Source organism: Perissodus microlepis, chromosome 1 (genome assembly GCF_051167445.1).
Source record: "Perissodus microlepis isolate ML-2025 ecotype Zambia chromosome 1, ASM5116744v1, whole genome shotgun sequence".
NCBI classification, from domain to species: domain Eukaryota; kingdom Metazoa; phylum Chordata; class Actinopteri; order Cichliformes; family Cichlidae; genus Perissodus; species Perissodus microlepis.
In genome coordinates this window covers 6187243-6199036 of record NC_140461.1, presented here as the reverse complement: position 1 = coordinate 6199036, position 11794 = coordinate 6187243, and the positions used below count along the sequence as shown (strand labels likewise).

The window sequence follows — 11794 nt, the reverse complement described above, 5'->3', positions numbered from 1 at the left end:
ACAAGTGCGGTTTACCATGACTCAAGTCCAGCCATAAAGAAAAGAAATAACTTCTTTATTATTAACATGGTATCTGAAGGGTCAGTGCATTGCTGTTTGTGTAATGAAAATACAACTGCAAGTCCAAAACAAGGTCTGTAAAAAGTCTGTAAATAACCGGATATATATGCACAATTCTACATGAAAAAAAATTTGTGCCCTTTTGTCGTTTTAATTTTGTGGGATTAAAACAGTGTCCGGAAAGCATTACTCATTCATTGTATAAAATGTAGACCCGCAAATACATGACAGTAAAAAATGCTGTTACTACATTTGTCCAGCAGATGGCAACCTTCGCTTAGCAACAAAAAAAGTAATAACCACAGAGTGCCACTTGCAACTCTTCACTATCCTGTATGGCACTATACTTTGCATGTTTTATAAAACCCTGAGAATAATAATTTAAAAAATACAAATATATGCAAAAATATACAAAAGTCATTCACTTCTAGAAATGAAAGTTATCCAAGATGCTTTTCTTTCCATCACTAGTGCCCAAGCCAAGTCTTCCTCACCAGCTTGACTGTGTTAAGTGAATACTGTTTCTGTCCATGTATTGCAAATATTTCCATCCACCAGACAGATTTCAGGTATCACTCAGATAGAACAACAAACTGACACAAAGGCAAGCTGCTGGATGTCTGCAGGCTGACATGATGACTATAACAAGTTGACAGTTATCTGAGCAGTCTATTTTGAGCAGACAGGCACACCTGCAGGTTATTGCTCTAGGTATTTCAGCAATAGAAATCCAGCCCATGCTTGTGCTGCTGCTGCTGGGAGGATGTAGTGATCTCATCTGGAGCATGAGCAGGCCAACTGTGGAGGTCCCCAGTGAGTTTGGAATCCAAAAGAGTCTCCCTCATCTGTTGGTTCTCCCTTGTTGCTGCCTCCCACACCACCTCCAGCTCTTCCTCTATCTCCCTGCAGGTGCGAAGAGAGGAGACGAGAAAATGAGTCAGACGATCCATTCGTCCATCATTCTACATATTTGATAAGTTACACAATATCAACTGGACCTGTGTAAACTGAATTTACACCCCTTGGCAGCTAAAGTGGGCACACAGGTCTGATCACTCCCACCCCTGCTCAATCAAATCATCACCATTTTTAGAAACATGGATTTGGTTTACATTTGTCAGGAGCAGGAGGAATCTGAATTTTGTCAGAACACACCTAGATGATCTTCAGATTTTCATAGTTGAACTGTTTGGATGACAATGGTCAGGATTTTCTATGAGTCGTGTTGTGGCGAGTGCCGTACTTTATGCTGTTTCATGCTGGGGCAGCAGGTTGAGAATCGCAGATGCCAACAGACTCAATAAACCGATCAGTTACTGGCCAGTAACACTGTGGGGGTGGAGCTGGCGTCAGAGAAGCGGATGTTGTCCTTGATAAGGACAATGCCGGACAATACCTCCAACCCACTCCATGACGTACTGGCCAGTCACAGGAGCACAGTCAGTGAGAGACTGAGATTAGTCAAATGCACCACTGAACGACACAGGAAATCATTCCTGCCTGAGGTCATCTCTCTGTACAGTTCCTCTATCTAAAGCCCAAGTACACACTGCAATAGTTGCACACCATTAATATCGCATCCTCTACAGCAATAATAAAAAGTCAAAATGATAAGAGGGGTACCTCAGTGTCAACTGTATACATTTAATTTTAGTATAATAGCATATAATAGTATAGTAGTGTAATATACTGGGAGATTTGTAATTAGAGCTTTTTTGCTATATTTTGTATTATTTTATTTAACTTAGTTAGGTACTGTTCTTAGTGTCATGGAGCAACTGTGACAACATAATGTCCTCCGGGATTAATAAAATATTCTGATTTTGAATGTTGGGCTGCTTTGCTCCTTTTGCTATGACTTGCCGTAACTTTAAGTAACTTGAAATATGCTCTCTGAAGATCCTAAAGATAATCCCATGTCATGAATGCAAACAGTGCAGCATGACAAAAATGTGTTTTAAAAAAAGATTTTAAAAGAGGTTAAAGAATTTCTACGCCTAAAGTCCTCAGCTATGGAATTCAGTAGTCTTGACTACAAAGGCTCAGCTTTAGTGACTAAAAACCCCAGAAACAAAGCCATGCCAAAAGATAAGCAATAATGTCATATGGAGTCAGCATCTCATTGATCTAGGCAGGCACCAGAGTGTGTAGGGCTTTAGAAACCAGCAATAAAATCTTAAAATCAATTCTAAAACTATCAGTTAATCATAATAATAATAACTTTATTTATTACAAAGTACTGTACAGCTATTTGAAACTAAAAAGATAAATAAATAAAAGTGATACAAGTAAAAACACAATACACGTTAAAAACAGTAAGAATTTAAAAACTAGAAGGCATAGAATTAAGACATGTAAGATAGGGTGAACAAATGTCTCTTCAACTTAGTTTAAAAAACCTCTACAGAGCATGCCTGCCTAATATCTTGAGGGAGGCTGTTCCACAGAAACGGGGCACGAAAAGAAAAAGCACGCTCTCCAATTGTCTTTTTTCTGTCTCTAGGAACCTTTAGAAGGCCAGAGTGCTGAGATCATAGAGCACGGGATGGAACGCAAAGGTGTAAAAGGTCGGAGAGGTATGAAGGTGCCAATCCATTTGAAGCCTTGTAGGTGAGCAGCAGGACCTTAAAATCTGCTCGAACCTGACAAGGTAGCCAATGAAGAGATCTCAGTACAGGGGTAATGTATTTCCCGGTTCTTGTTATAATGCGAGCAGCTGCATTTTGCACCATCTGTAGACCTCTAAAACTTTTCTTTGGTAGCCCAGAAAGAAGAGCATTCATGGACAAGAACCTCTGCAGTGTCGCTTGACATAACCTGTCTGATTTTGGCTATGTTCCTCAAATCATAAAAGGTGGTCTTTGTCATCTCTTTTACATGAGACTTGAAGGAGAGCACCATGTCGAACCACACGCCCAAGTTTTTTACCTTGTCCCTGCAATTTATGACATTGTCTCAATTTTCAAGATGAAATTTTGCAACAAGTGCTGAAATTTTTGTGGTCATTGAAGGCCATTGATGGTCACTCTTTTTTCTTTGTGTTAAAACTCTGGTAGCGACATTTTGAATGACATGCGTTCTGTGTATGCTGAAGCCTGAATAAAGTCCACTATGGTAATCAAGTCTGAAACAAATGAGAGGATGGATGACCTATTTTAAATCGGACTGTGACAGGAATGGTTGAATTTTTTACATGTGCCTAAGAAGAATGAAACAGAATTGCATGATATTAGATGCCTGTATATTAAACAAGAGCTCAGAGTCTTTTAGGTTTTGAGCCTCTTTGCAAACACAAAGCTCAGACTAGAAGAGAGTTCAATACTATTTCTATTGGAGGAAGGTGTAATTATGATTATTTCAGTCCTGGAGTCATTCAGCTTAAAAAAACAACAACCAGATTCAGAAAGAACTTTGAATCTCTGTGAGATCAGCACGAAATAAAGTAAAAAAGCATAAAAAACAGAAAGAATGTCAAATACTTTTTCAGTTTTGCAGCATCAGTTTTCAATAAAATAATGGCTAATCAAGTGAAGTGGAGTTGGCATTAAAGCAAGAAACTGAAGAATGAAGGAAAATGTTTAAATACAGTGAATAATGGCACGTTTGTATATAATAATAAGCGAGGAAGGGGCTTTTCTTTTCGAAAACACTATCCAAAACAGACTGTAGGTTTCTACCGTAAACCTGTCATCACCATCGCATATAATAGGGATGCAATGGCTGCGGCAACAGTCCTCTGCTGTCCTTACATCACTCTGGGTTGCTGGGAAGTGCATGCTTCATCTTCTTTCTCAATTATATCTAAAGTAGCGCCAGAGGCATTGTATATTATGATTGAAAAAGAGAAGCACACATAGCACCCCATCAGAATGTAATAGAACAGAAATGTAGTTGTTGGTTTGGGTGAATTTCACAGTGCAGGCACTCCAAAATGAAGAGTATACTGTGCAAATAGGAGTATGCATTAAGATAGATTGAGAATGTGTGGAAAATCAGTGCTTTGTAATAGAAAGGTTAGCTAAAAAGGTATTGTTATAAATAAACATAAAGCAATACAAACTGCAGCTATACTGAAAAGCTCATTAAGTTAAATGGACACCTCTCCATATTAGATAGAAAATGAAACATTACAATCTTTATAAACACAAGATTCACTGTGGGGCTGTTAGTCAAGAACTAATTGAAAAAATCCATCAGTCGTGTGTTTATGCATGTGTGTGTGAATGTGTGTGTGAATGTATAAGCCTAAAGGTTAATGCCAGCAGTCATATCAGCAAGGGTTTAACATTCAGCTGATCACAACATTAACTGCTTACAATCCAAACAAACATGGGTATAATCTGAGGACTAAATGTCTTCCTGATCCATTAATGACAGCAACTGCAATCGATTGTACTGACAGTTTAAATAAGACTTTGATCCTTTTTAAAAAAATATATTCTACACACGAATGCCCAATTATTTATTCATGTGAGTCTGGCCTGCCATCTGATGTGCATTCTTAATGTCAGCAACAAGCCAGCAGTCAAATTAGAAATGTTACACAAACAACAGGTGATGTATTTGGTATACTGAGAGTGATCCTGGATCTTTTCTAATGGAAAGAACTTACAGCAGGAAAAGAAAGTTAAAAGATAACAAGATGTGACTCAAATTTTCTGAACATGTAACAGATATTTTTTTCAAAACCCATAAAAACAAAAAAATACTAGTTGCTGACCAGATGCATTTTTCTGTTGCTATACAAATATACATTAACTAGAGCAAACACTTTTTAAAAGGCTCAATACTGCAGTGACTGAGCATCAGGCTTTACTGCACTATAACTCTTTTCCATCTGCGATTCAGTAGCAAAAGTTTATAACCAGATTGACCTATGATGTGTTTAATAAACAGCCTCTGGTTGAACAGTCAGTTAATTAGACTGTGCTGATAATCAGGGGCTTTCAACAAACAAGCACGAGTGTTATAAACTTCATCACTTTCTGTGGCATCTGGTCGGACTTGGATTAGACATCACAAATCTCACAAGCACACAGAGAGCTACCTTCCTCAATTAGAGATTATAAATAAAATATAAAGCTTTTAAAATCAGTCTCCCTGAAGGCTTTAAATCGCATTGACCACAACACTTACCTCCATGTCAGTAGGGATTTTTTTTTTTTTTAGTTGGAGCAGACGAGCACTTCCTCATGAAATTAACTCACCAGGCACAATGCAGGAAAAAGTGGAGTGTTTCTAAATAAAGCAGCAATCACTCTGCTCGGCCAGGGTGTTATATTGCATTTAGATGATATGGGAATAACTGTCAGAGGGAGATGATTGTTGACGGCTCAGATGTGGCAGCATTCACGCATTCAACACCGAAACAAAACCATAAAATTTGACTTTTCTGAAGTATTTTTCCAACTTTTAAACACTCAAAGTGAAGAAGACTTGTTTGCCTCATTAGCTCAGTGTGAGATGTGGTGACATTTGAGTTTGGTCACAGCACGGGTACAAAATGAGTAGTGCCAGTCCAAAAATGTAGATGTGGTCTGCCTGTAGTGAGGAAAAAAACATCTGAGTTCATTTCCCACTAACTGAGGTTGTTTTCTGTGCCCAGGGAAGTTACTCACTTCAGCCTTTAATATGTAGCTGTCAGGCTTCTTAGAAGAACCTACTCTAAATTGTTCTGCCTAACCATGATGTGAAAAACAAAAATAAATAACCTCAATATTTCTTTAGCTGTTGGTTTGCTCTACCAAGCAGGACAGCTGTTTATGATTTGATTGATTTAAGATAAGATACCTTTATTAGTCCCACAAGGGGAAATTTCATGTTAAGGCTGCCGACCTATTGCACGCAATGGCGGCGCCATGACTGAGCTCCAATAGGGAGATCAGTTTGAGAACAGAAAAAAAACACCTCTGCAAATAGCACATGAAAAAACTCTTAATACACCAAAGAAACACATGAAAGGCAACAGGGATGGGTAAAGGGTGAGAGACAGCCAATGAAGACAGTACATCCGGGCCTGCAGCATCGGAGGGGAATAAGCGTCGAAGGCGTTTGGAGGGGGGATGAGTGTACATCTGCATGTGTATATATATGTCTGTGTGCGTGTGTGTGTATGTCTCCAGATCTGATACAACATTTATTAAAGAAAATAAATACTGTCTTTATGAACCTTTACTTTCTTTAGATTTTGTTCATGTTATGCGATATTGTTGAAAATATGCACTTTAGATGCACCGATTAGACTCCTTTGTGCATTAGCTGTATTATGTTTAGGTCTCTGTTTGAGCTTTAGGCAGGACTGTGGTGAAGCACTTTAACCTTAGCAAATGATCATAATTTCTAACAATCTCAACTGGAAAAAAAAAGTCAAACTAATACAAAGTAACTCAAGGTCTGCATCAGCAAATGAGTCAGTGTGTCTGGTTAAAAGTCGTAAAGCAGGTGCGTATGGTCTCATGTTGTTTGTATCTTTTGCACTCTGACACTTTTCCAGTTGATGCTGTGTCTGACTATACTGTGTACATGATGAGAATTTGCTTGTGAGGACCATATAAGGTGCAGCAAAGCTTCAGAAATAATCCCAAGTACTCTGGGTTAGCTCCAAGTGTACATCAGAACATCTCTCTGAAGTCCACCACTGAAGTCTGGTTGTCTTATGTTTACCTGTAAAAGACAGATCAATCTTTTGTCATTGTAACTGTTTTATCTAAGGAGCTTGTAAAGAAAAGCGTTTGGACTTCTATTCTAAGAAGTCCAGACGCTTTTCTTTACAAGCTCCTTAGACTACGATGACCTGGATGACTGACAACCTTCACAGACATAACTGTTTTATCATATAGTTTCCGTTCCAGCTCTTACTAGAATGTCTTTGCATGATTAACACCTCAAGGATCTTATCTTATATCTGGTCTCATATTAGGCCTTTGATTAGCAACTCAATTAATTTTCTGCCTGGAACAAGCTCATGTAGCTATTCTCCCTTGAAGGCCACCCTCCCTTTAAGCCTGCTTTTTTCTGATAGGCTGCTCCTGACCAAAAAGAAGGTTTGAACTGCAAGTGGGTGGGGTTTCTGTGTTTCTGGGACATGGATATCTCTTTCACTGACAGACAAGAGTAGACAAAAACTGCTGAAACAGCACAACAGTTATAAAGTTATCTGCCTGTCTGATTGTGAGTGATGGAAAATTTAAAAAAAAGAAAGAAAGAAAGAAAAGAAAGTGCAATAGGTCCCTTTAAATCTTGTTTCAGGCTTTTTTTCTAAATTCCCAGCTGTGTGAGTTTCCTACTGATTGGTGACTTCTTACTTCTAGTTGACTACAGTTCTGGACAAATCTATGATCCTGGCGGTTCATCAAAAGCCTATATATTATAAAAGGCACACATAAAATTTTTATAATGACCAATTTTCCCTGCAATTTTAAAGGCAGGAAAAAAACCCCCTCCAGACTGTAAATTTATCTTGAGAACATTAACTTGACTGTGAAGAAAAAAAATGATCTCATTCCTAATTAACAATGTTCCTCGGAGTGAATGACTTTTGCTAAAAAACACTTTGTCCTTTGCCTTCGGTGAGTAAAGACTCACACGTCTGCTAATTACCTCCAACCCAAACAGTTACCTGGGGCAACAGCTCTCACCGCTGCTTCCTATGAGGCTACTCACTACTCACACAGAATACAAAGATTAATCTTGGTGCTACGACAGATGGAAAATTCAATAGGAGTGTGTATGTTTGGTGGGATAGCTGCAGGAGCCAAAAGCCACACAGATGCAGTCTGACCTATTGTATTTAGCAAGGCTTAGCAGTAGCTCTGCCATCCCAGCACACCTCCATTACAATAATAGCTTCAGTAAGCTGTCGCCATATCAGGATTTAGTCTGTTGCTCTGCAGCAGAACGTCTCATTCCTTACCTCCCCCATCCTGTCTCAGTCAGCGAAGACACTAACATCATTCTGAGTTATTCTGAGCTGTTGGGGATCATAAGGCAAATAAGGCAGAAAGACAGCTACAGGGAAAAACACTAGCATCTCTCCTTAATTATGACTTTATGCAAGTATTTTGTCCTTAACTAAAGAGAAGTTAGTCACAGCAATACAAATACATATTTACAAAATTTTACTCATCCAGATAGATATGTTATAATTTTTCATTGATCATTAAAAATAAAAGCAAACTATTATAACAAACACTGCAAACCAATTTAAAATTTACATTATTTTATAACTGAAAACCAAAAAAACCCCTGAAGAAATGGCATCTTGGTGTTGAGTTGGGTTGGGTTGAGGTCTACAAAAGGTTATGGATTTTCTATGTCAGCTACATGTACAGTTTGGACTACAAAAGTATCACTGCTGTGTGTCAGTAACAGTCCTCTTTCACTTCATGCTTTAGGCTGGAAAACAAATTGCAAGGAAAAGAAACTAGATTTAACATAGGTTCCTCTATAATGCTCAACCACCTGATGAACCACTAAAAGCATTAACATCTTGGTCACTACATGATCCTCCTGAAATACACCGCACCTTTGTGCCCAGAACCATCTAACTCAAGAGGAACAGAGAACCAGCTATTATCCCCTCTGGTCCTTTACTCTGCTGGATAAAGCAGATTCAGAACCACTCGTAAACCTGATAATTAACTACTGCTAAAAATATGTTTATCCACATTCTTGGGCATAGGCATTAATTATGCATGAGTCTCCAAGTGTGCACAACATTAACATAAAATAATGTCAGCAATTTACACTTCTCATTTTCCCACGAGTGAAAACAGGAGAGATTAATGCTGCATCAGACAAAAAATCTAATCGACTTTAGATTAGCTGTTGTAGTTCACTTGAACCTAAAGCTAAAACGATGCTTAAACTCAATTCAAAACGGAATCTATGGGTACTTTACAACATAGCATATGACAGCAAACTCAGTGTAAACCCATTCTCAGGCAGTTCTTAATCTATTGCATCATTTCCAAACAATTATTCATCACTGAGCTCAAATCCACCCACTCAAAATCCTGAAAAACATGCTGAAAATATGTTTTATCAACAAACACCAAACAGTGAGAGCGGATTACGCATTCAGGTCTTAGCTAGAAGGCTGCAGAAAGAAATCAAACGAAAGCTGAAATGTTTGTTGGGAGGAAGCTAGCTCTATAAGGACTGCTCTTCTATGTTCTGCTTTTTTGTGGCTGGATATGGCGAAGACAGGACTGCATTTAGAGGGGAAAAAAGTGGTCTGAAGACTCAAACCCCTCCTGAGCTCCTGGAAGTCTCAGGCAATGCAGCTTCCCTTGAGGCTACGCAGAACTCAGCATGCAGGCGGTAATCACAACTTATCAGCATCTCTGCTGCTGTATCATGGGCAGAATACAAAGCAGTGGATCAGAGAGAAACAAATGAAGCAGAGATAGATTTTCTTCTGTTCAGTTCTGAGAAGTTTGTCTTCACCCTAGTCAATTCTTATTTAAATCGTCTCGTAACGCCCAAATGGAGAAGAAGGTACTTCTGGTTTTTTAAACCACCAAAATTTTACTTACCATCAGCTATTGCCACAATAACACATTTTATTCTGTGCCACCATTTGGAGGTCAGTCATAGATTCATTCACATGCACTCTGATGACTGGGTAAAGCTGACTCAAGGGTATCTGCAGTTACTCAAAGGTAGTGGTGCAGCGGTTTGTGGTGTGGTAAAGCCAGTAGGTTAGTAATGTCTGTGGTAATGTGTACAATTTGTCATTAAGATGCCCTCAGGGCAGACCAGGACAGGATCTTCTAACAATCTGATTAGCTTGCTTTCATTTGATAGCAGCAGGCAGCTGGCCCAGAGACTGAGCTAAAAACAGACTAACAGGGGAATAAAGGGGATGCGGTAGATTGTTTCAGGAGCATCAGAGTACAAAGACTCAGTGTTCACTGGGTGTCATACTACAACAGTCTAAAAAGAACCAAGAATATAGGATCAACTACTGTATACAGGAAATATTTACTGAATACATAACGTAAAGTATGTGCTGACATGTTCTCAATCAAATAATATCATATTTACTGAAAACATATTGCTTCAGGCAGTATTCATGTGAATCCTGTTAAGAATCAGGTGCAATTTTTCCACCCTAAGCAGTCCAACGTCTGTGAGCACTGTGTACAACTGTGGGGTTGGTGGTAACGTTGGAAGAAATTGCTGATCCTGGGGAGGGAGGGCTAACTCATTTTATGTGAAGGGAGGATTTTAGAACGGAGCTGTGTGATCTGCTGTTTCCACAACTTTACAGAATGTCAGCATGTATGTCCTGAACCCAGTGATGAAAGAGAAAAATGCACTGTACACATACATAAACTGGACAGAACATAGAGATATATAATGACGTAGGACACTGATGAGATGTTTTAAAAAAGTGATATTTAAAACCTTTTTTGGCTTCTTGTGTTTACATTTACTCTAGGTAGGGTAGGAGCGTGAGCAATTATCTTAGCAAAGAGATACAAACATCAGCTTTAAACTAGAGTAATGGTCATATCAACAAAATCACTGTAATGTAAACATTTACTGTCTTACTTTATCTTCTGAGGGGAATAGTTTTGGCTCTAAATGTTTCATTATACTTGCAAGAGAGCTAATAATGGTGTCTGAGGGCCATGTGGCACTGAGCAGGCATCATAACGCGGGTCCACACGTTGTTAAACTACTGAGACCAAACTAAAATTAAAGATATATGGGGTCCAGAGAGTAATGTGGATCTGTGGACAAGGAATGTCTCAGTTATGGGTAATGACTTTTTCTTTTTTTTTTTGAATGGAATACTTTTAATTGTGGACAGACCTACTGTCTGCACAAACATGCATGAGGAGACATGGCTGGCCCATAAAATTATGGCTCCAATATGGAAGCAGAAGAGTCAACAGTGAGGTAATGAACCTAGCAGAATGAAGTCTGGTTACAACCGTTTTATTGTCTTGAGTGAAAGAAGCACAGACAATTGAGTAATATAACTGGGTGTTAAATGCAGCGTCACCTATTCACATTGTAACATTATGTACACACCCCCAGAACAAAAAGCTGTACAATAAATCAGTATTGCACTAAACAGTGTTTGCACCTTGCTCCATTTCCACAATGTCAGTGTTTTTCAGGGTACTGATAAGCCCTATTGCGACTTAAGAAATGATATTGCTTCTTTTCTTCAAATATTCATGTGAATATTGTGTATGTCTGTGTTGTTATTCAGTGCTTTCTAATAAACGATTAAGATGTTTGATCTGGCACGACTGAGCGAATACAGATTTTGACTCGATTAATAACAGGGACACAGGGCCCGATGGGCGTCGTCACCGCCTCTGCTCTTCGTGTTGCTGCCATTTCACAGATCGGGAGGGCTGACACACACACACACACACACACACACACACACACACACACACACACACACACACACACACACACACCATGAAACTTTACCAAAAAAAGAAAATAAAGTGGTCTCTGACAACTCTATCAACATATAAAAAGAAATATTCTAAATACTTTTAGCATCTTCAGTTTAATAATTTAGGACTGAGTTAGGAGGAATATGTATTGAACAAAGAATTTCACAGTTGAGGAATAAACCTGTTGATGTAACTGCTAAATAAACTCAAAGAAAATCTTTCACATTTCTGTATGGCAATTCCTTCTTTTTTATAGCCTAGGCTACGTGAATACTTGAAAAACTTAAAAGTGATCTGTTTGCCTACAC

The 11794-nt window shown here is 38.7% G+C and overlaps 1 protein-coding gene across 3 annotated transcripts in view; it reads right to left on the bottom strand.

Moving 5' to 3' along the window:
* Positions 1-38: 38 nt before the first annotated feature.
* The window catches only part of cep89 (centrosomal protein 89), a 57710-nt gene continuing 45954 nt past the window's right edge, over positions 39-11794 (bottom strand). For 2 of the 3 annotated variants that reach the window (XM_084927850.1, XM_084927866.1), the window contains one exon: positions 39-963. In XM_084927850.1, the coding sequence (XP_084783976.1) occupies positions 777-963 (187 nt within the window). In that variant the 3' untranslated portion in view covers positions 39-776. Of the gene's footprint in view, positions 964-6842; positions 11436-11794 lie in introns of those variants that run through there. The other variant, XM_084927858.1, reaches the window with a different exon arrangement.